The sequence below is a fragment of a genome, unplaced genomic scaffold, assembly GCF_019419815.1.
Source record: "Pyrus x bretschneideri cultivar Hongxiangsu unplaced genomic scaffold, Pyrus_bretschneideri_v1 Contig114, whole genome shotgun sequence".
Classification (NCBI taxonomy): domain Eukaryota; kingdom Viridiplantae; phylum Streptophyta; class Magnoliopsida; order Rosales; family Rosaceae; genus Pyrus; species Pyrus x bretschneideri.
In genome coordinates, this window is record NW_025999407.1 from 151,214 (window position 1) to 172,439 (window position 21,226).

Below are 21,226 nucleotides of genomic sequence, written 5' to 3' on the forward strand. Positions count from 1 at the left end.
TTCAATCATTACCTTACACGATATGTGATCCATTAGGTTCCTTTAGTGAGGCAGTGGGCGATTAAAATTTTTTTTTTTTCTAATCGATTTTGAATTGAAACTTACTGTCAATTCTCCCTTTAGTGATTATATATCTTCAAAGCTTCCACAAGCCATAAGTGACACCTAACAGTATGTCATGGCTACCCAAGCAAATTAAAAGATGTCGGAGAACCTATTCAGTTTGGGATTACAAATTCAATACGGTCTTTCTCTAATACAATACTCTTGATCACATTGTTTGGTTTGATAGTTTATTCATGTCTACTATCCAATGTGATTCTCTTGTATATATGATTACCTTTAATATGATTTGGAATGACTTCTTGAATATCATTAATACTCTGGCCAGAGATTCTTAATCATATCATAGAGTATTCTCGCTCAACAGTTTCAAGGTTAGAGATTCCAAGTTGTGCATTCACCTACTTCTATGGTTAAGTGGCTTAACCCCTAAGTAAGTCATGGACACGCTGTGATGGAGTGCCTTTAACACAATCAATGATTAAGGACCTAACCATAAGACAACTATGATGCCTCAAGTTAAAGGACTACTTTGCTTTATCCAAACTATGAGTTCTCATATGACATTAGTATGAGAACTCCTCATTGATCGAGTTCAATGGACTCATTCTCTATTAAGCACCTACATACTTGTCTTAATGTCAATCACATCAATGACTTGAGACCTGTCACTCTCCTAGAGAAAAGACATAACATGTATTGATCTTAACAGATTGTCAATACCCAATTAGCACTCCTATGATCAGAAATGTTTAGGATGTGTGTACGAGAGAGAATGGCCTTATGAATCTAACTTCTTTAGATCACATTCTCCTAAGTACTATTACTTGGACTTATTATTTAAGTATATAACATTTATATGAGACGGCTTTAAACAATAATTTTTGCCCTTATATTAAACTAGTTTAGTTTAACATGTGAAATGTCCGTAAAGTATCATCATATGATTGAGTTTAAGGTACATTTCCAACACTTCTCTCATCCTCTCTCTCTCTCTCTCTTGTCCTTATCTACTCCATTTTCTCATGGCTATCTCTTTTTCTCTTTCTTTTTCTCTCTCTTTTCCTCTCTCCCATCCATTTGTCCTCTCTTCTCTCATATCTTCCTCTTCAATGAAAAATAAAGAGGTTATTAGTGACGGCAAGTAGCACCAGATCTTAATGGCTCAATTGATTAGCGACCACAACATTGTGATTGTCATGATTTCTTCTAGAATCACCAACGACATACATGAAAATAAAATTAATATTGCAGCGTCTGAATCTCAATGTAAAAGCAGACCAGAAACAGACACTTTAGCAGAATATGAATTCAAATGTAAAAGTATAAAAAAAAAGACACTGCAACGTAGTATATGAATCCACAAAGTTTTAATCCAAATGTAGAAGATAAACCAAAATCAGTCACTGCAATGCAATTTGAACCCAAATGTAAAAAAACAAAATAAAAAATTTGACATTGCAACTGAATCCACATAATCACGCGAGGTGTCAAGCGTAAGAGACGTGTGAAACATATGTGGGATTGACCTAAACAGATACTGAAACGCATCGTCTGAACTCAAATATAAAAGCTGAACCTAAAAACAAAAAAGGCGTTGAAAGATTACTGTTTTCTGTTTGATTGAAGGGTACCTCAAAGCCTTATAACATATTTATAATTAAAACTAGCATATGCCCACACACACAGTGTGTGAACATTTTTTGTTTTTCAGAGCCAGGGGTACCTATGACTGTAGCTCATCAGTCGTCCCGCTGGCGCTTTCTGCGTTATACTTCAAAATTAATGTAGATGCTAGTTGGTCGACTCTATCGAGATCTGGTTATGTGGGGATTGTTATTCGGGATGCTGAGGGTTCATTCATCGCTACGATTAGGCATGCCATTTAGGCTTCATTTGTGGGTGCTGCTGAAGCTCTGGCAATCTTGAAAGGTTGTGAGTTTGGTCTAGTAAGGGGGCTTACAAAGGTTGTTGTTGAATCTGACTCCTATGACTCCATTAACTCTCTTTTGGGTTCGATTGAGAATGGCATGTGGGAGGCTTACCCTTCCTTAGTTAATGCTAAACGGTTAGGGGGGTCTTTTCATGACTGTCGCTGGTCTTGGATCCCAAGATTAGCCAACATGGCGGCAGACTTGTTGGGGTCGCGACGGTGTGCGAAGATGTGCAATCATCCCTGGGTCAATAGACCCCTTTTTGTTAGTTTTTATGCTTCAAAGTGATGGTGTACCATGTCCTCCATGATGAGTTTGGGACAGTAGAGGGGGTGACAACATAGTGTGGCTATGTTGTCCTCTTTTAACTCCCTCTGCTATCCTTCTTTGTTTTTTGCTTTCGTGGTAGGCTCACCTTGTTTGTTTGACTTGTTAGCCCAGGTTATGTATTTCCCGTTTATCAAAAAAAAAAGGTTTTGGTTTACAAGGGTTCTATTAATTTTATAAAAAATTACTTTAAAAAAATATTTAAAAAATGCTAAAATTATAATAGCGAAGCTCTTGGACTTGGTGGGCAGGAGGTGCGAAATGGAGGGCTTTCCTCTGCGGTCACTCTCTCTCTCTCTCTTCTCTCTCTCCAACGCAAACATTTATTTCCCTCTTTTCTCTCCGTTGGATTTTCTTTCTGAAATTCCATCGTTCTGTAAGTTATATTTTTAGTTTATTTATTTCAATCTACAGTTTTCTGTCGTTCTAACGCAATGCGTTGAATTAAAGCAAAAAAAATAAAAAATTTGCGATCTTGTTTTTGCTTGATTTGCACTGTAGAATTTGCAGGGAGCTCAGAAACCCTAGATCTCTGTCATTTCGGGGGTGAGTTGTGTGCGCGTTGGGGTTGCATCCTTGGATTTGTGATTTTTGAGGTTGGTTTTCGCGCGTTTTGGCTGTGGATCTCGGGCTTTTCGTTGATTCGGAGCTCCAATTTCGAGGATTTTGGAGAGATTTGAAGGGTGAATTTGCGTGTGGTATTTGGTCGATGGCTTCAAATCCTCCTCCATTTCAGGTGGAGGATCTGACGGACGAGGATTTCTTTGATAAATTGGTTGAAGATGATCTGAGGCCCTCCGAATCAGGCCCCGAATTTGGCCAGGGAAATGATTCCGATGACGGTAAGGCGTTCGCCAATCTGAGTATTGGTAGCTCTGTAGCTGTATCTGAGGATTTGGGCCACGAAACCAGAACTACTGACGAATATAAGCGGTTCGTAAATCCCAGTGTTGGTGATTCTGCAGCTGTATCTGAGGATTCGGCTGCCAAACCCCAAACGAAAGAGGAAAAAGGTGCAGAAGAATTTAATTCATTCGTGTTCGATAGTGTAATTGAGTCGAATAATGCGGTTGATAATGATGCAGTTATCGAGTCGAATAATGGTGGGGAGGCAGTGAGATCCCAGTTGAGGTTGGATTCGACAGTGAGCAAGAGTTACGAGTCGGGAGCTTCAGGGGTTAAGGAGATAGGGTGGAGTTCTTTTTATGCCGATTCTGCGGATAATGGGATCCATGGGTTTGGATCGTACTCAGATTTTTTCAGTGAATTGGGGGATGGTTCGGGGGATTTTCCCACGAAAGTAGACGGAAGTTTGAGTACTGAATCGAAAAGTGTACTCAATAATGAAGATCAAACAGCCCATCAAGAGGGTTTGAACCATTTGGTTAGTAACGAGCAATGTCAAGAGGGTCAAGTTTATGGGGGAAGTGAGCAGGATCTAAACAGTACAGAGTATTGGGAAAGTCTCTATCCAGGGTGGAAGTATGACGCTAACACGGGGCAATGGTATCAGGTGGACAGTTTCGATGTGCCTGCAAATGCTCAAGGGAGCGTTGGCACTGATGATTGGACCACTATTTCTGATGGTAATAAGACCGAGGTTTCTTATTTTCAGCAGACAGCACAGTCTGCTGCCGGAACTGTGACTGAAACCAGCACGACTGGCAGTTTGTCAAACTGGGATCAGGTCTCACAGATGACAAATGGGTACCCGGAACATATGGTTTTCAATCCCGAATACCCAGGTTGGTATTATGACACAATTACCCAAGAATGGCGCTCATTGGAAGCATATAGCTCCTCTGTGCAATCGACTGCTCAGTCCCAGAGTAGAAATGGTATATATGGTCAAGATTACAGGCAAGATGACAATTATGGGCCGCAAGCGGTCGTCGGGAACCAAGGTCAAGACAGCAACTGGGCTGGGTCCTACGGTACGTACAATCAGCACGCCTCAAATATGTGGCAAGCTCAAACTGCAGCTAAAAGTGAGGGGTTTTCAGGTTTTAGTGGAAAACAGAAACAGAGTAATTCGTTTGGTTCTACAGTTAACACGGATCAGCACATGTCTTTAAATTCTTTTGGAGCAGTTCCTTTGTACAACAAAGCAATTCAAGGTCATGGTTCAGCTAATGAGACTGTTGGGTTCCAGAGTTTCGTCCCGGCTGGGAACTTTAGCCACCAGTTTAATCAAGGAAATGCAAAGATGAGCGAACAAACACAATTCTCAGATGATAACTATGGCGCTCAGAAACCTTTAAGTTACTCACAGCAACCTGTAAATTATTCACAACCACCTTTCCAGAGTGGCAATCAGTTTTCATATGCTCCCAGCGTAGGAAGATCATCTGCTGGGCGCCCTCCGCATGCCCTAGTAACTTTTGGATTTGGTGGAAAACTCATTTTAATGAAGGACAATAGTAGTCTCAGGAATCCGTTATATGGAACCCAGGTGAGGACTTGGAACCTTCTCTCTTTAAGGTTCATTAAGGCTCCATTTGGTTGACACAAGGCTGATAGAAGGAAATAAAAGCTTTATCTTTTTAGGTAGTTTTTTAATCTGTCACTGATTTCCTGAAATGGAAATATAAATTAGAAATAATTCTTTTCTTCATTGATAGTCTGTAATAGGTACTGACTTGATTATGTTTGGTCCCAAAACCACTTGCATTCTCTAAGACTTGTTTACATTGTTAAGTGAAAAGCCTAATTATGCATGTTTTATTGTTATATGAAGGATCCTGTAGGAGGCTTAGTTTCTGTCCTGAACTTAATGGAAGTTTTAACGGGAAAGACTGATCCTTCGAGTTTTGGAAGGAGTACTTGTGATTATTTTCGTGCTTTGTGCCAACAATCATTCCCAGGTCCCTTGGTTGGAGGGAGTGTTGGAAGCAAAGAGCTGAATAAATGGATTGATGAGAGGATTGCTAACTGTGAATCGCCAGACATGGACTATAGGAAAGGCAAAGTATTGAGGTTGCTTCTTTCTTTGCTTAGGATAGCTTGTCAACATTATGGAAAACTTCGATCTCCTTTTGGTACCGACACTGTATCAAGGGTAAATCACAATCCTGTCTTTTCTGTGATTCTCCTTGAAGTATTAGAGAAATAACTAATATTTGTCTGGTATACTTTTGGTCTTTTTCTTTTGATAGGAAAATGATACTCCAGAATCAGCAGTTGCTAAACTTTGTGCATCTGCAAAGAGCAATGATGTGCAATTCAGTGATTATGGCTCTGTTAGCCACTGTGTGCAGAAAACACCTTCAGAAGGACAATTGCAAGTATGGAATAAGTTACTCTGATTACTCTCTCCCCTTCTCTCTACATTATCAAATTTTTCATTTTTAATAGGTGTGGTTGTGTCCCAGGCAACTGCTTCTGAGGTACAAAATCTTCTGGTTTCTGGTAGAAAGAAAGAGGCTTTACAATGTGCACAAGAAGGTCAGTTGTGGGGACCTGCGCTTGTTATCGCTTCACAGCTTGGAGAACAGGTTTGTAGGCCATTGATGTTATATCCAGAGACTCAAATCAGATGTTTACTCTCTTGAGGTACATTGACAGTTTATACTAAGTGCACTCTAATCACCATTTTTTTTCTCTCTATTCCTCCGGTGGGGATGGCGGCTTGGGACAACTTCAGTTCTATGTTGATACTGTGAAGCAAATGGCACTTCGCCAGCTGGTTGCAGGATCACCTTTGCGGACTTTATGCCTGCTAATTGCAGGGCAACCTGCTGAAGTATTCTCTGCTGACACTACAGCTGCGGTCAATCTTCCAGGCGCTGCTAATACATCTCAACAGCCTGCACAGGTGAGATTTATTTTAAAACTGCCTATTGGGATAGGCTTGGTTCCTCTTTGAAAAGGAAATGGAAGAGAAAAAGTAAATTATGTAGTTAGTCTTGATAGCAACAACAACAACAACAACAACAAAGCCTTTTCCCACTAAGTGGGGTCGGCTATATGAATCCTAGAACGCCATTGCGCTCTAGTTAGTCTTGATAGCAACAAGAAAAAAAGAGGAAGCTTACAAAAGCAAGAGAGGAGGTTCCTATAAAGGATAGAAGCTAGAAGATCAGAGTGAATTGTTTCTTGGATCGATTGATGTTGCTTCTCATAGCTATACATGTAGTGGAGTTCATTTAGGGACACTGATAAGTTTGGAATATAACTTTACATGTAGGGCTGAAGTTGGTGGTACAATTAGAATACGATTTTCTCTAATTGCACTTCTTGTACCCTTTTTAGCAGTACCTGTGCATTAAAATAACTTTTTTTTTTTTTTTAATTTTGTGCAACAATAGTTTGGTGCAAATAAAATGCTTGATGGCTGGGTGGAGAATTTGGCTGTGATAACTGCAAACAGAACAAAAGATGATGAACTGGTTATTATACATCTTGGAGATTGCTTATGGAAGGATAGGAGTGAGGTATGATATTGTTATATTGTTACATTTAACTACTTTCCTTTACGTGTGCTCTTTTTCTCCCTGAATCTGACATCAGTTGTGTTTCAGATTACTGCAGCACACATCTGCTATTTAGTGGCAGAAGCAAATTTTGAGTCATACTCGGATAGTGCAAGGCTATGTCTAATTGGAGCAGATCACTGGAAGTCGCCTCGAACTTATGCTAATCCAGAGGCCATTCAGGTGGTTTCTAAATGCTGTTATTCTTAATGAAGTCTCTTGATTTTATTTTTACTTTTCAGAAACTTCTAGTGCTAGTTACTATTTGGCTCCTGAGTCGTGCCTTGCAGAATGCATATTTTTAGTGCAGCAGTGCAAATCTGGAGCCTATTAACTTTATATGGTAGCTTTATCAGTTACTTTTAAGTAATGCTTTCTGGAGCTTTTACTCAGTTTTCCTTATGTTGTATTGACAGAGGACTGAACTCTATGAATATTCAAGGGTGCTTGGGAACTCTCAGTTCATTCTTCTACCATTTCAGCCATATAAGCTCATATATGCACACATGCTTGCTGAAGTTGGAAGAGTTTCTGACTCGTTGAAGTAAGCACGTGCAATAATCTTTTGTTTGATATTTTCTTTCACTCTTGTTCTCTTAATAAATTGTAATTAATTCAGGTACTGTCAAACAATAATAAAGTCTTTGAAAACTGGTAGAGCACCTGAAGTCGAAACGTGGAAGCAACTAGTATTATCTCTTGAGGAGAGGATTAAAACCCATCAGCAGGTACTTCTTTATCCTATTGTTTGTATGTTCATCATTTCAAGCTAATACGACTAATCCTTCTGAATGCACATCCATTTGCAGGGGGGATACTCTGTAAATTTAGTTTCTACAAAGTTTGTAGGTAAATTGCTCAACTTGTTTGATAGTACTGCACATCGTGTTGTTGGGGGCCTACCACCACCTGCACCGTCCACATCCCAAGGAAGTGCTCACGGTAATGACCATTACCAACAGCCCACAGGCCCTAGAGTTTCTAGTAGTCAATCAACAATGGCCATGTTGTCATTAATTCCTTCTGCTTCAATGGAACCCATTAGTGACTGGACATCTGATGGCAACCGAAAGCCAATGCATAATAGAAGTGTTTCAGAGCCAGATTTTGGCAGAACTCCAAGACAGGTGTGTCAAATTTCCCAAACGTGTAAATTTCAAATTCAACCATGCATGGACTTGCTTAATCAGCACATTTCAACACCGTATATGTGCAATTAATCACCTCTTTGCGCCATCTTAACTCATTATGGGACCAGGTTGATTCATCAAAGCAAACGGCCTCACCTGATGCCCAAGGAAAATCCCCAGGGGGTTCTCGCTTTTCTCGTTTTGGTTTCGGGTCACAGCTCTTGCAAAAGACTGTTGGTTTAGTATTAAGACCCCGCCCAGGAAAACAGGTAGTTTATACTTTCATATATATATATATATATATATGTTTGGGCTTTCCTTCAATCCTCACTCCCTTTTCCTTTCTGTGAAAGAACTACATCTATTCTTTCTTACGGTAAACCTTATCTAATGAATTTTCTACTTGCTACTGAAGGCTAAGTTGGGTGAAACAAACAAGTTCTACTATGACGAAAAACTTAAAAGATGGGTTGAGGAAGGTGTTGAACCTCCAGCTGAAGATACCGTGTTGCCTCCTCCCCCGACATGTACACCCTTTCAGAATGGTGTCTCTGATTACAACTTGAGAACTGTTTTGAAGAAAGAAGGGTCTCCTACTAAGGGCAGCCCAGATTTACAAACTTCAACCCCTCCAGGACCAACTTCAGGGACCCCACCTATTCCACCTAGCTCAAATCAATTCTCATCCCGTGGACGGTTGGGTATTCGATCCAGGTACAATATATTCTCGGTTGCTCTCTCTCCCGACCCCACACCCACCCTCTCTTTCGTGTCAGTTTTAAATCATTCTATTCCATTAGGTTCTGAAAAGTTTTTACAGTATTCACAAATGCTTAAATTTAGTTAATAATTAGAAGTAATTGTCCTTGAGATTCAAATGCCCTTTGACCAAAATTTGTCAGTAATCAATGAGGGAATGAATGTGACGGCCATAATTTGGTATCAAACTCGCTATCTGGGGGAGTTGAATCTAAGACCTTCCACTTACAAGTGGAGAGGACTACCACCAGACTTCAGTGCTAGGGACAACGAGGGAATGAATCTGAGTTGACTATATTTTTCATGGAATTTTGGCAGATATGTTGACACATTCAACCAAGGTGGTGGAAGCCCAGTAAACTTGTTCGAGTCACCTTCTGTTCCATCCGTTAAGCCTCTTGTTGCTGCCAACGCAAAGTTTTTTATTCCCACGGTAGCACCATCAAATGAACAGGCAATGGAGGCTATTGCTGAAAGTGTACAAGAAGGTGGTGCAACTAATGAAAATCCTTCAACATTCGGTATGAATGATTCATTCCATACTCCTCCGCCTTCATCGTCGTCATCAAATACCATGCAAAGGTACCCAAGCATGGGTAATATTCAAAGTATGGGAGTTGCCACAACTTCCAATGGCTCTGCTCCACCCCACTCACGAAGGACGGCCTCATGGGGTGGAAGCTCCAATGATGTATTAAGCCCTCCTATGGAAATGGGTGAGATAAAACCTCTAGGGGAGGCGTTAGGCATGTCCCCGGCAATGTTTAGGCCGAGTGAGCTTTCCCTGACACGCACCCCAATGAATGGAGGCAGTTTTGGTGATGACCTTCATGAAGTGGAACTTTGAGCCGAAGTAATGAAGATGTAAATATCAAGTTTTGCTCCTAGCGATCAATACAAATACTTGGAAGGTTCCTTCTGATCCTGCATCTCTCAGAAAGCCAAACTCGTGGTAGTGCCGGAAGTAAGTTCATCGAACAATTATTTTTCTTTCTCAAAGTTCCCACTCCCCATCTTACCATGTATGTTAAGATGTAATTGGCGCAGGTTCTTTACTCACGAGCCAATGTTATGTTTAGATGCCCGGGAGTCGCTGCCATTTACGGCTTAGGAGGAGCTCGTCTTGTTTTCGTTTTTCCGGTTCCCTTTAACAAAAGCCTGCATGGGCGATAGTGTACAGATCATTTGTTCATTTGTTTAAATACAGAAATCGTTCCTTGAAGTAGATAAAAGGGTCTACAGATCTTATGAAGGGAAAAGAATAGTGTATTGAATTGAGAGAGAATAAAATTTCAAGTTTTGTTCTTTGGCTATGGATTCCTATGTTTATTACTCTACCACGTTGAATTAACATCTAAAGCCGAGGCCGGATATTCTGCTAAATATAGTATTGGTTTTTTCAGTACAATTAAAAAAAAATTTCCGTGAACTTGCACTCGAGTTTAAAATTTGTCCTAAACTAAGGCTACGTTAAATTCAGGGATAAATCAACGAAATATTAGTTTAGGGATGAATTCTGAACGCAACTGCTTCAGTACAAGTCAACTGCACGAAGTCCTTCTCAGCAACATCTTGCTGATTGGATGCAGAAAAGAGAGAGAGAGAGAGAGAGAGAGAGAGAGAGAGAGAGAGATGAAAAGGAATTAGGAACAAAAAGTATTGGAATCTTGAAAATCAAGCCATTTAGCTTAGTCGTCATATGAATAACCAATTCAGAGAAAAACAGAACATAAGAAGCGAATTTATGTATAACATAAAGTGAGGACAAGTTACAGCAAGAGGTCGTACACTCAATCGATCAATGATTCCTTTCTCAATCCAAGTGTTGAAAAATTCCTTGTCTTCCTTGCAATTTTCGAGGACGTGTCTTGCCTTCAAGCATGGAAAATATGTTGCAAGAACATGGTCAGACAGTAGTGTCGACGAAAATAGTTTTGAAAGGTAACATACTACGTACTACTCATCCCCCATCGAATTATAGTTCAATAACTACCTGCTATAAATATACACAACTACAACATAACTTACCATAACTCAACACAAGTTTTACACCTATATATATAAAATCGAATTTCAAAATTTTAACCAAGTCCAAGTGGTAACCACCCACCATTATGGATTCAAATCCAAGAATTATAAATATCTTACACAAGTACCCCAAGTTGGTTTTCAGAACCAAAATGGAACAGAAGATTAACTCACAACACAAAATTGACCTTCACAAACTGGATTTCTTTAGAGGTTGTGAATGAACCACCCTAGTCAAACTCCAATCCAAGTTGAGCTTCAATCCACCTGAAATTGAACACTCACACCCTTCACCAGCTCCCTTTCTCTGCCTCTTTTTCCCGACGAATACAACCCTCATCTTTCCCTCTCTATTCGATAAAAACACACCCAGTAAACCAAAACAAATTGAACGTATAGGATTACCAGGTCACAATCGAAATTAGGCTTCAATCCACCTGAAAATTAGCACTCACACCCTTCACCAACTCCCTCTCTCTACCTCTCTTTCCCTGCGAATACAACCCTCAGTTCTCGCTCTCTTTCTGACAAAAACACACCCAGTGAACAAAAAATAAAATAAAATTAAGATATAGAATTACCCGATCACACTCGAAACTAGGTTTTAATCCACCTGAAATCGACTTCTCACACCCTTCATTAGCTATGGAGTACCTCTCTTTGCTTCTCTTTCCCTTTCTCATATCACTGCTAGAAATTTTGACTTTACAAACAAAATTACTTAGTCGGCAAAAGTCAAAATTTGTCAACAAAGAATCTTCCCCGACAAAAAATTTTGTCGGCCATTTCGTCGTGCAAAGCACGTTTTTTGTGTTTAGTCAGCTAAGGTTCAATTTTTCCCAACAAACTATTTTTTATCGGCATTTACATCTTTCCTGACAAATATTTCATCGGTACAGAGCTTTTATGCCGGCAAATAATACTTTTTAGCCAACAAATTATGTTCATCGTCATGGAAATTTTGTCGGCATAGTCTTCTCTCCCAACAAAATTAGTGTCATTGGGAAAGACATTTAATTTATATTAAAAAAATATAGCTTTAATGCTCGGCTGTTATATATGCAAATCCAAATACAATACAAAAAAATTGTTAAGAAATAATACTTTATTGATTGATAAATTTCAAATGTACATCTAGAGTGTTTTACAAAAGCATGTCACACAATAAAATTATCCTATTGTGATTCCTTAAAGTCGGCTGCCATGTAGCATTATGCAAGAGCTTGTGTCATGAGGAAAGGGGCATTCCCAGCTTTATTTCCACGCAAGAAAATGAGCATTCCCAGATTTATATCAAATGGATTTCAAAAATCCAATAACACCAAATATGCAGGAGCTTGTGTCATGGGGCAAGAGGAGAAGAATTTAGTGGCTTCCTGAAGACCGTTGCGACCTCAAACCTTGGATGATTTAAGGGCTGCAATAACACCATAGTATTACAATAAACAATGAAAACTAAACCAATTTGTCAACTAGAAAGCATGTAGTTATATCCAATACTTTCCCATTACAAAGAGCCTAATCCCTTTCTAAGTTCATATTCCTTCAATCCCAATATACTTGAGACATTATATTGAATGTTAACTCACAAAGTCCTCCTTTACGATAGTCCAAATCGACATTATATTGAATGTTAACATTTAAAAGTTAAGTGCATGCCAAATTTGGGTGGTGCAAAACTAAGAAAAGTATTGACAAATAATTAGTTAATATCTATTACCCGATCAACCCGTAAAACAGTGCAGGCAGCATCTGCAGCATAATTGAGAGCAAAGAACCTATAACAAACCACCCAACATAGAAGATTAATACCTATATCACATGACAGAATCAGTATGACAAGCTAGGGTCAGAGCGCTTCTTAAACCAGAACCTAAGCAACATATAAACCTAGAATCTACAGAACCTACATGATTGCCTACACACAAATCCAAAGTACTAATGCAAGTAGAGGTTTGCCACAATATGCTGAAAGGAAATAATTTCAAAAGTCAATTGCAACCTTACCTTGTTCACATGTGAATAGGCATGTCATCACAACCTAGCAAAAAGGGGAAGCAGCTTAAACTGATTATCAATTCAGAAACTAGAAAATGAGCATTCCTAGTTTTAGACCAAACGGCCTTCACTGAAACCAACCCAAAGTTCAATAACCCCACGTATGCAAACTCTAACATTTAAAAAGATTATATTACATTTAGCACAAACAAGAACACAAACTAGAACATACTTCAAATAAGAATCCACCCTCACAAGGCACTTGTAAGCATAAGAAGTTACATGGAGCGACTTCTGTTATCAAGCATATAGTTGCAATTAAGCACACCATCTTTGAGGGCATCAAACCTTCAAGCCCATTTCATTGCTCTAAAACATTTTGAGACCATTTTTCATGCTACTTCAGTTTCAATGTCAAGTACCATGAGCCTAATTTCAATTGATTACACAGAGGGATTGATTTTTGTGGTGCAAAGACTCACAATCAATTTTAACTATAAAACCATTACTGCAGCTTGATTGAAGTCTCGCATAAATTGAAGTTAAAAGCAATTAAAATCCAGAACATGGATTACGCATCCTCAAACCCTAACTAAGGATCCTCCATCAAATCAGTTACCTAAAATCCCCTCAGAATTACATTGGAAAAACAAATCTAAGAAAGGAACCATAAACTTGAGACTAACAGAGAGCTGAGGGGAAGGATTAGAGTAGATAGGGTCTGAGAACATACCCAAAACGTTTTAGAGTAATAAAGTGCAACGAAGCACCCAGTATTAGCGATTACGAAGCTAGAGTAGCAGTGGCACTTCGACGGCAACGGCAACAGAGAGTAGATGAAGCGATGACGACGGCGAGCCAAAAAACAATGTTGACGGAAAGCGAACAGTGGCGCCGTGAGAGAGAGAAAGAGAGAAGAGGGGGCTGGGCTATCCGCATATAACAGGGTTTGTAGAAAATACGTTGAATCTAGTTTTAAAGGGGAAATTCTTTAAACTGAAAAATTGAGCGGGGAATCGAAAAGACAAAAAAAATAAATGAGCGGGCAGGAATTAATCCGCGCCCCTCTCTTGATGACGAACGGACATGTTTTTGCCGACTATTAGTTTATTTGTGGGCTTGAAAGTTCTTTGCCAACAAACTTTTCATCGTCATAGGTCTAAATGTTTCAAGCCGACAAATTAAAATTTTTGTCGGGCAAAGGCTCTTGTGCCGATCAAAATTTTACTTTATGAGTTTTAAGTTTGTCGGTAAAATAATATTTTCTAGCAAATTAAACTCTTAGCCCGAACTCTCTTCGACAAAAACATACCCGATGAAAACAAAAACAAAAAAAAAGGCATAAATTACAATGGGTCACAAAGACCCAGTCCTAGGTGTGAGCTCGTCAGTTTGCAACCTTTAAATTCTCATCTACATGTAAAGTCTACAATGCGCACCTTAAAAACGCCATTCTCCCTATAGACGCCATATAGAATTAGTGGGCCTTTTGGGCCCTTGATTTAAGGTGAGAGGAAAATATTTTTATAAGTTTTTATTATTCTAAAGTAAAAAAAATGAAAGAAAGAAAAAGCTCTATGTAGTATAGCTAATCTGAAATAAACATGTGCTTCAATTGATTTAAGGTGATTATAATCTTAACTACAGAAATGAGAATTCGAACAGAATAGTCTGCAGATGAGCATACTGCTCTAATTTTTTTGATATTAGTGCCCCAACTTTAATTTGTTTGAGCTTAAGCTCTTATTGCATTATGTTAACATGTAGCTTAATTAGTAGAATATGATCTCACTTTTAGTGGAACTAATTAACTCAAATGTAACAAACAGGCGTTTCATCAGCACGAGAAAACAGAATTACGTACAGAGCTTTACTTGAGGCTTAATCATTCGAAGCTGCAAAGCAAAGCATGGAATTGGATACCCAAACCCAACCCAATCCAACATAGTTTTAACATTTTCGTTTCTTTCCTTTCCATATCTTTTTATTTTTTTATTTACTTATGTTAGCTCTGCACCTTCTTTTGCTTGCTGATCTCTCCCTTCGCATTTTCATAGATTTTATGCGGAGTGATTTCGAAATTTGACAACCGCTTCACCGGAATTCTGAAAGCAGTTTCCTAGTGTGATCGGTGCAAGAATAAGATCAAGCTTCTTCCCCTTCAAACATTATACAATATACTTTGTTTAATGTCCTAACCTTTAAAGTTGGATTGCATAAGGGCGTATTTTTGGTCTTGGTCTTGGTCTTTACCTATGCATAAACTAAAACAAGACAGGGATATATACATATCTAAAGGTGTTGGAGATGGAGACGGAGATATTGCGTCGAGACCAGGGAAGACGAAAATTTTTCATCCGCCTATTGAAAGCCATTGGCATCTCCCTCCCCCAGAGAAAAACAAGCCTGATTCATCTATAATGTCAAACTTAGGCTTCAAGACAATGCTGTCATATCCGCTCAAGTTTCGGGACTCATTCAAGAGGCTCGGAGGGAGTAGTAGTAGGAGCTTCAAAACGGTTCTCGGAGGAGTTCATGATCCGAAAGATGAAAAATATGTTGATTCTTTCAGAGAATTGCTTTTTATTGAGGGTCAACTTCCTCCACAGCACAATGATTATCATACCCTTTTAAGGTAATTAGTAATTTGATGGGACAATGTTCTCAAATATAAGAAATGATTTGCAACTATCAATTTAAGATAAATTGTTTCTAATATTTCTATTTAATGATGATATATAGGTTTCTTAGAATGAGGGACTTCGATTTTGTGAGAGCAAAAGATGCGTTCTTGATTTATCTTAAGTGGCGTGAGGATTATCAGGTTGATGAAATTCCAAAGGTGAAATATTCCAAACTAAACTTTATTTTTTGCTAGATGAAGTGTGAATATTACTCTATCACATTGATTTTACAGCACTGATGTCTCATCAAATCCAATAAGTAATAGAATCAGTTCGGTATTTAGGAAGGTCGATGCCGGAAAACTGGATTTGAGAAGCTTTCGTTTAGGTTTGTTTATAGCCCCACCAGTGCAGGTTTCTCTTTTAAATTCCTAGCTCCTTTAGAGTACATAAATGCAGTTGCTTTCTTATGACCTTGTTCCAAATGTGGAAGGTGGTTTCCTATTTGATTTTCGGAACCCCATTTCTTCGAAAAATATATGCGCTATCATGCTCTTTTAGATCATGATAATTAAGAATGTGATAGTTGGGTTAATAAGAATACTGATCATCTAGAAGCTTGGAACACAAGGTACTCAAAAGGCCAACTCTCTATTTTTTTAAATGATATTCTACTTAATCTTATTTAAGATGTTATTCTAAGGTCATTAAGATGATTCTTGACATGAGTTTTCCCTTACTGTCAATTCTTATATTTTTCTGTGTCCCAATCAAGTGTTCGAGTTAGTTAGCGCTATGTGGCTTAATCGAAACGACAATTAATTGTGGGATTCCGCATTGCAGGAGTTTAAGTTTGAGGAGTATGAAACAGTAAAGAAATGCTATCCCCATGGATATCATGGTGTAGACCGATATGGTAGACCAGTATACATTGAAAGGATCGGGATGGTGGACCTTAACAAACTTCTGCAAGTAACTACCCCCGAAAGATTCACCAAGTATCATGTTTCCGAACAAGAGAAAACATTAAATTTGAGATACCCTGCGTGTTCGATTGCAGCTAAGAGGCATGTAGCATCTACAACAAGTATTTTGGATGTGCATGGAGTGGTGAGTATTTCTTTCTTATATTCCATCTAGAGAAAACCTTTCGAAAGCATGTCTCAACCGGAGGGGAGTTTTCAAGTCTTATCTCCGTCATCCTTGTTTGAAATTTTTTTCTGTATTCCAAAAAGATTGATTTTGCTGGTTAGGGCTTCAAGCTGCTTAGGGTTTAGGGTTCTAATATATTTGAACTTTATGTGTTTGATTAGGGATTGGCTAATTTCTCAAAGCCTGCCAGATATATTTTTATGGAAATTCAGAAGATTGATAGCAATTACTACCCAGAGGTACGTGGGTTGTCATTGTTCCCGCGGTACTAATGCCAAACGAAAAGATAAGCATCATAGACGATGGGATGTTAAAAGGCGGTATATTTTCATTTGAAAATTGATGATGGAAAGTTTGGAGCTAGGACATCATATTTTTCTCAACATATGTGTGTATATGTTCATGTACATCTTACTGACTTTGAGGCAGCTGATATTTTCAGACTCTAAATTGCCTCTTTATCGTCAACGCTGGATCCGGGTTTAAAATGCTGTGGAAAGTAGTGAAGGCTTTCCTTGATACAAGAACATTAGCAAAGATTCAAGTAAGGATTCTTTTATCGAGGGTATAAATTGTAGTAAGACATGGCATTGCACCTTCATTAATTTCAGATGACGGACTAATTGTTTTCGAAATCTACGAGATCACTATTGCAGGTGTTGGGATACAATTATCACAGTGAGCTGTTTGATGTTGTTGATCGAAGGTAAACATAATAATCTAGTGCAAATTCAAAGAAAGAAAAAATAGAATAACTTTTCATATATTGGTGCACATAAAATGTTACTTAAACTCTCCTTGTAATTGCTTGGTTAAAATTCAATTCTCTGCAGTAATTTGCCAACTTTTCTGGGTGGAAACTGCACCTGTTCCGATTACGGGGGATGCCTTTTCAGTGATAGAGGACCCTGGAACAATCCTGAAATTACAGAACTGCTTCAGGTCATCAGTTTTCTGTTTTCTGTTAATTCTAAAAGCTTTCCTTCCCATGTGTACTTTTAATGCAACTTTTTGAGCTTATACTTAGAAGGTACAATGCTTACGCAGTAATATAGTCGAGCAAAAATGTTCATCTATATCTTTCAGGCGATTTCAGTTGGCAACGAGCTAAACAACTGTGAAGAAAACGGTGATCAGGGATCAGAAGAGGCGTTGGTGCGCGACATGGTAGTTATTAAGCAGCTCCTTTAACCAGAATCTTACTTGCATAGATCTCAATTTATTAAGAACCATAAAACTTGAAAGAAGTGATAGGTTGTTTGATATACTTCATTTTGTGTGGCACTGCATCGCAGAGAATCCAGGATTTGGAAGCAGCGCTTAGCGACGTGAAGAAGGCAAGTTGGGACTAACGATTGCGCTCTTATTTCGGGGTACAGTTCAACACATTATGCAAAAATTATGCTGATTCTTGTTGTATTTTTGCAGAAGATCGAAGCATTAGAAGCTGCACTTGAAGAAACCAAGATAGTGAGTCCTAAAACATTTAATTTTTATTCTTCTTGGTACTACTAAGTTACTAACCTAAAACAAACATGTTTAATTAGTGAGCCTTTCACTCTTTTATCTTGACAGGTCTTGAAAGAACTCGGGAAGGATGTACAAGAGTTGAGATCAACTTCCTAGGAACTACTATTAAGCAAGCTCTAATTAGCAAATAAATGTGTATCGTTTAGGGGATCGATCCATCTGTGCTCCTACAAGCTATATTTAACCTCTCGCGCTTCTGCTACGAACACGGAGAAGTTGGATAGGGGAGTATTGGTGCTTTCACCATAGACGCCACTGGATGTTCGTGCCTTCATCTCATCAGTAGCCACCGTTACTAGAGTATCAGCCTATATATTGAAGCAAAACACTACCTATTGAAGCAAAATGTCACTAGTTTCCTTTGCCGTGGCCTCCAAATCAGAGGCTATAAAATAAATTTCTAGTAGTGACTAATAACGCTCATTTTTTTTACTTTCCAAAAATTAATAAATTATACTTTTTAAAAGACATTTTTTTGTTTGCTAAAAGTTTAAGTTTAAGGACTTATAGAGGGGTCTTAATCGATCAAAAGGTATTAGTTTTAGCGTTTCTGAAAATCTCCCCCACCATTTTGAGTAGGCCTGGCGTCTGTCGTGTAACACCTGTTATCTTAACGGGTCGTGTCGTATCACATCCGTTATTTTAACGGGTCCTTAACAAGTAGGGTAAAGTGACCCGACCCATTACGACTCGTTAAGAAAAATATTTTTTTTTCCTTAAATTTGCACATACCACACATTGCCACATAAATATTACTTCAAAACCTTAAAACACATTTGTCGTTTAAGTATTACATCTACACTCGAAAATAAGAGCCTAATAAACAAACATCCATACACTACTAGTCTATTACAAAATATTAAATGTGCAAAGATATACAAAATGAAAGAGCTTTTGTTTTCAAGGTTGTGAAGCCTTTCTCAAAAGTTATCATCCTTGCCAATGGAACTAAAAGCTTGCATGTTATTCCTTTAACAAAATCCTCAATTTTCATCGATCATCATGACATAAGATTTTGTGGTATCCACTTGTGTAAATATTTTAAATTCACGATCAAATTAGTTCATTGTATTCATATAGGATCAAGGAGTGTAGCTGTAAAAAAAAATGATCAAAATAGGAGTTAAAATAACCGTTAAATCGTGATTTTTTGTTTATAACCGTCAAAAAGTTTTGTCCCGTTACTTTGTCTCTGTATGTTTGCTTTCCACAATTTTTGGCGTATGCGATCTCTAAGTATATACAAACATGTTTGAAGGTTGGATCGTTGAAACTAGTTTCGTAGAATGCATATCCCATCAAAACAATAGATTCACTAACAATTAAGAGTTTATTCATACTTTCATTAAGTATAACATAAGATTTTGTGGTATCCACTAGTGTAAATATTTTTAAATTGAAGATCGAATTCATTCATTGTATTCATATAGGGTCAAGGAGTGTAGCTGTAAAAAAATCATCAAAATCAGAGTTAAAATAACCGCTAAATCGTGATTTTTTGTTTATAACCATCAAAAAGTTTTGTCCCGTTACTTGATCTCTGAATGTTTGTTTTTCGCAATTTTTGGCGTATGCGATCTCAAAGTATATACAAACATGTTTGATAGTTCGATCATTGAAACTAGTTTTGTAAAATGCGTATCTCATCAAAACAATAGATTCACTAACACTTAAGAGTTTATTCATATTTTCATCAAGTATAACATAAGATTTTGTGGTATCCACTAGTGTAAATATTTTAAATTGAAGATCGGGTTCATTCATTGTATTCATATAGGGTCTAGGAGTGTAGCTGTAAACAATCATCAAAAGCGGAGCTAAAATAACTGTTAAATCGTGATTTTTTGTTGATAACCGTTGAAAAGCTTTGTCCCATTACTTGATCTCTGAATGTTTGTTTTTTGCGATTTTTGGCGTATGCGATCTCGAAGCATATACAAACAAGTTTGACGGTTGGATTGTTGAAATTAGTTTTGTAGAATGCGTATCCCACAAAACGATAGATTCACTAACACTTAAGAGTTTATTCATACTTTCATTAAGTATAACATAAGATTTTATGGTATCCACTAGTACAAGTATTTTAAATTGAAGATCAAGTTTGTTAATTGTATTCATATAGGGTCAAGGAGTGTAGTTGTAAAAAATCATCAAAATCGAAGTTAAAATAACCGTTAAATAGTGATTTTTCATTGATAACTGTCGAAAAGTTTTGTCCCGTTACTGAATCTCTGAATGTTTGTTTTTTGCAATTTTTGTCGTATATGATCTCGAAGTATATACAAACATGTTTGACGGTTGGATCGTTGAAACTAGTTTCGTAGATGCGTATCCCATCAAAACAATAGATTCACTAACACTTAAGAGTTTATTCATACTTTCATTAAGTATAACATAAGAGTGTTAATATTTTAAATTGAAGATCGAGTTCATTCACTGTATTCGTATAGGGTCAAGGAGTGTAGCTGTAAAAAATCATCAAAATCGAAGTTAAAATAACCGTTAAATTGTGATTTTTCGTTGATAACCGTCAAAATGTTTTGTCCCGTTACTTGATCTCTGAATGTTTGTTTTTCACGATTTTGGGCGTATGCGATCTTGAAGCATATACAAGTTTGACGGTTGGATCGTTAAAATTAGTTTCGTAGAATGCGTATCCCATCAAAACGATAGATTCACTAACACTTCAGAGTATATTCATACTTTCATTAAGTATAACGTAAGATTTTGTGGTATCCACTAGTGTAAATATTTTAAATTCAAGATCGAATTCATTCATTGTATTCATATGGGGTCAAGGAGTGTAGCTGTAAAAAAATCATCAAAATCAAAGTTAAAATAACCGTTAAATCGTGATTTTTCGTTTATAACCGTTGAAATGGTTTATCCCGTTACATGATCTCTGAATGTTTGTTTTATACAATTTTTGGTGTATGCGATCTCGAAGTATATACAAACATGTTTGACGGTTGGATCGTTGAAACTAGTTTCGTAGAATGTGTATCCGATCAAAACAATAGATTCACTAACATTTAAGAGTTTATTCATACTTTCATTAAGTATAACATAAGATTTGTGGTATCCACTAGTGTAAATATTTTAAATTGAAGATTGAGTTTGTTCACTATTTTCATATAGGGTCAAGGAGTGTAGCTGTAAAAAATCATCAAAATCGAAGTTAAAATAACCGTTAAATCATGATTTTTCGT

General features: G+C 37.7%; 2 protein-coding genes and 1 long non-coding RNA gene across 7 annotated transcripts; 2 read left to right on the plus strand and 1 right to left on the minus strand.

Moving 5' to 3' along the window:
• The first annotated feature begins 2,477 nt into the window (after positions 1 to 2,477).
• LOC125474015 (protein transport protein SEC16B homolog) lies at positions 2,478 to 9,991 on the plus strand. Of its 5 annotated transcripts, none has more exons than XM_048577445.1 (14): positions 2,478 to 2,605; positions 2,826 to 4,776; positions 5,062 to 5,382; positions 5,480 to 5,608; positions 5,696 to 5,818; positions 5,968 to 6,138; positions 6,632 to 6,757; positions 6,845 to 6,979; positions 7,213 to 7,340; positions 7,416 to 7,524; positions 7,606 to 7,923; positions 8,055 to 8,195; positions 8,342 to 8,640; positions 9,004 to 9,991. In XM_048577445.1, exons 2-14 carry the CDS (start codon positions 3,034 to 3,036, stop codon positions 9,530 to 9,532), a joined length of 4,272 nt encoding a protein of 1,423 aa, XP_048433402.1. In that variant the 5' UTR covers positions 2,478 to 2,605; positions 2,826 to 3,033; the 3' UTR covers positions 9,533 to 9,991. The 5 variants fall into 5 exon arrangements, 3 of the variants coding, with proteins under 3 accessions (XP_048433402.1, XP_048433401.1, XP_048433400.1); XM_048577444.1 differs by having other exon boundaries at positions 2,542 to 2,700; XR_007255770.1 differs by having other exon boundaries at positions 2,560 to 4,776; positions 9,004 to 9,649; positions 9,733 to 9,991.
• A 1,809-nt stretch (positions 9,992 to 11,800) lies between these two features.
• LOC103939517 lies at positions 11,801 to 13,882 on the minus strand. The gene is made up of 3 exons (XR_007255765.1): positions 13,445 to 13,882; positions 12,434 to 12,491; positions 11,801 to 12,130 (listed from the first exon to the last, which is right to left on the minus strand). It is a non-coding gene; the product is annotated as an uncharacterized LOC103939517 (long non-coding RNA).
• Positions 13,883 to 14,704: 822 nt separating this feature from the next.
• LOC103939516 (phosphatidylinositol/phosphatidylcholine transfer protein SFH11) lies at positions 14,705 to 18,475 on the plus strand. Its single transcript, XM_009349611.3, has 11 exons — positions 14,705 to 15,346; positions 15,454 to 15,553; positions 16,179 to 16,445; positions 16,649 to 16,726; positions 16,930 to 17,031; positions 17,144 to 17,193; positions 17,321 to 17,429; positions 17,574 to 17,654; positions 17,783 to 17,824; positions 17,916 to 17,957; positions 18,063 to 18,475. The coding sequence occupies exons 1-11, from the start codon at positions 14,967 to 14,969 to the stop codon at positions 18,111 to 18,113; spliced, it is 1,302 nt and encodes a 433-aa protein (XP_009347886.2). The 5' UTR covers positions 14,705 to 14,966; the 3' UTR covers positions 18,114 to 18,475.
• The last annotated feature ends 2,751 nt before the right edge of the window (positions 18,476 to 21,226 follow it).

Excerpts from the sequence above, each read along its gene's own strand:
- LOC125474015 (XM_048577445.1), top strand. The coding sequence starts at position 3,034 with ATGGCTTCAAATCCTCCTCCATTTCAGGTGGAGGATCTGACGGACGAG. Across the intron at positions 5,609-5,695 it reads CTTCAGAAGGACAATTGCAA|GCAACTGCTTCTGAGGTACA; the intron begins GTATGGAATAAG and ends GTTGTGTCCCAG. Across the intron at positions 6,758-6,844 it reads TATGGAAGGATAGGAGTGAG|ATTACTGCAGCACACATCTG; the intron begins GTATGATATTGT and ends GTTGTGTTTCAG.
- LOC103939516 (XM_009349611.3), top strand. The coding sequence starts at position 14,967 with ATGCATAAACTAAAACAAGACAGGGATATATACATATCTAAAGGTGTT. Across the intron at positions 15,347-15,453 it reads GATTATCATACCCTTTTAAG|GTTTCTTAGAATGAGGGACT; the intron begins GTAATTAGTAAT and ends GATGATATATAG. Across the intron at positions 16,446-16,648 it reads TTTTGGATGTGCATGGAGTG|GGATTGGCTAATTTCTCAAA; the intron begins GTGAGTATTTCT and ends GTGTTTGATTAG.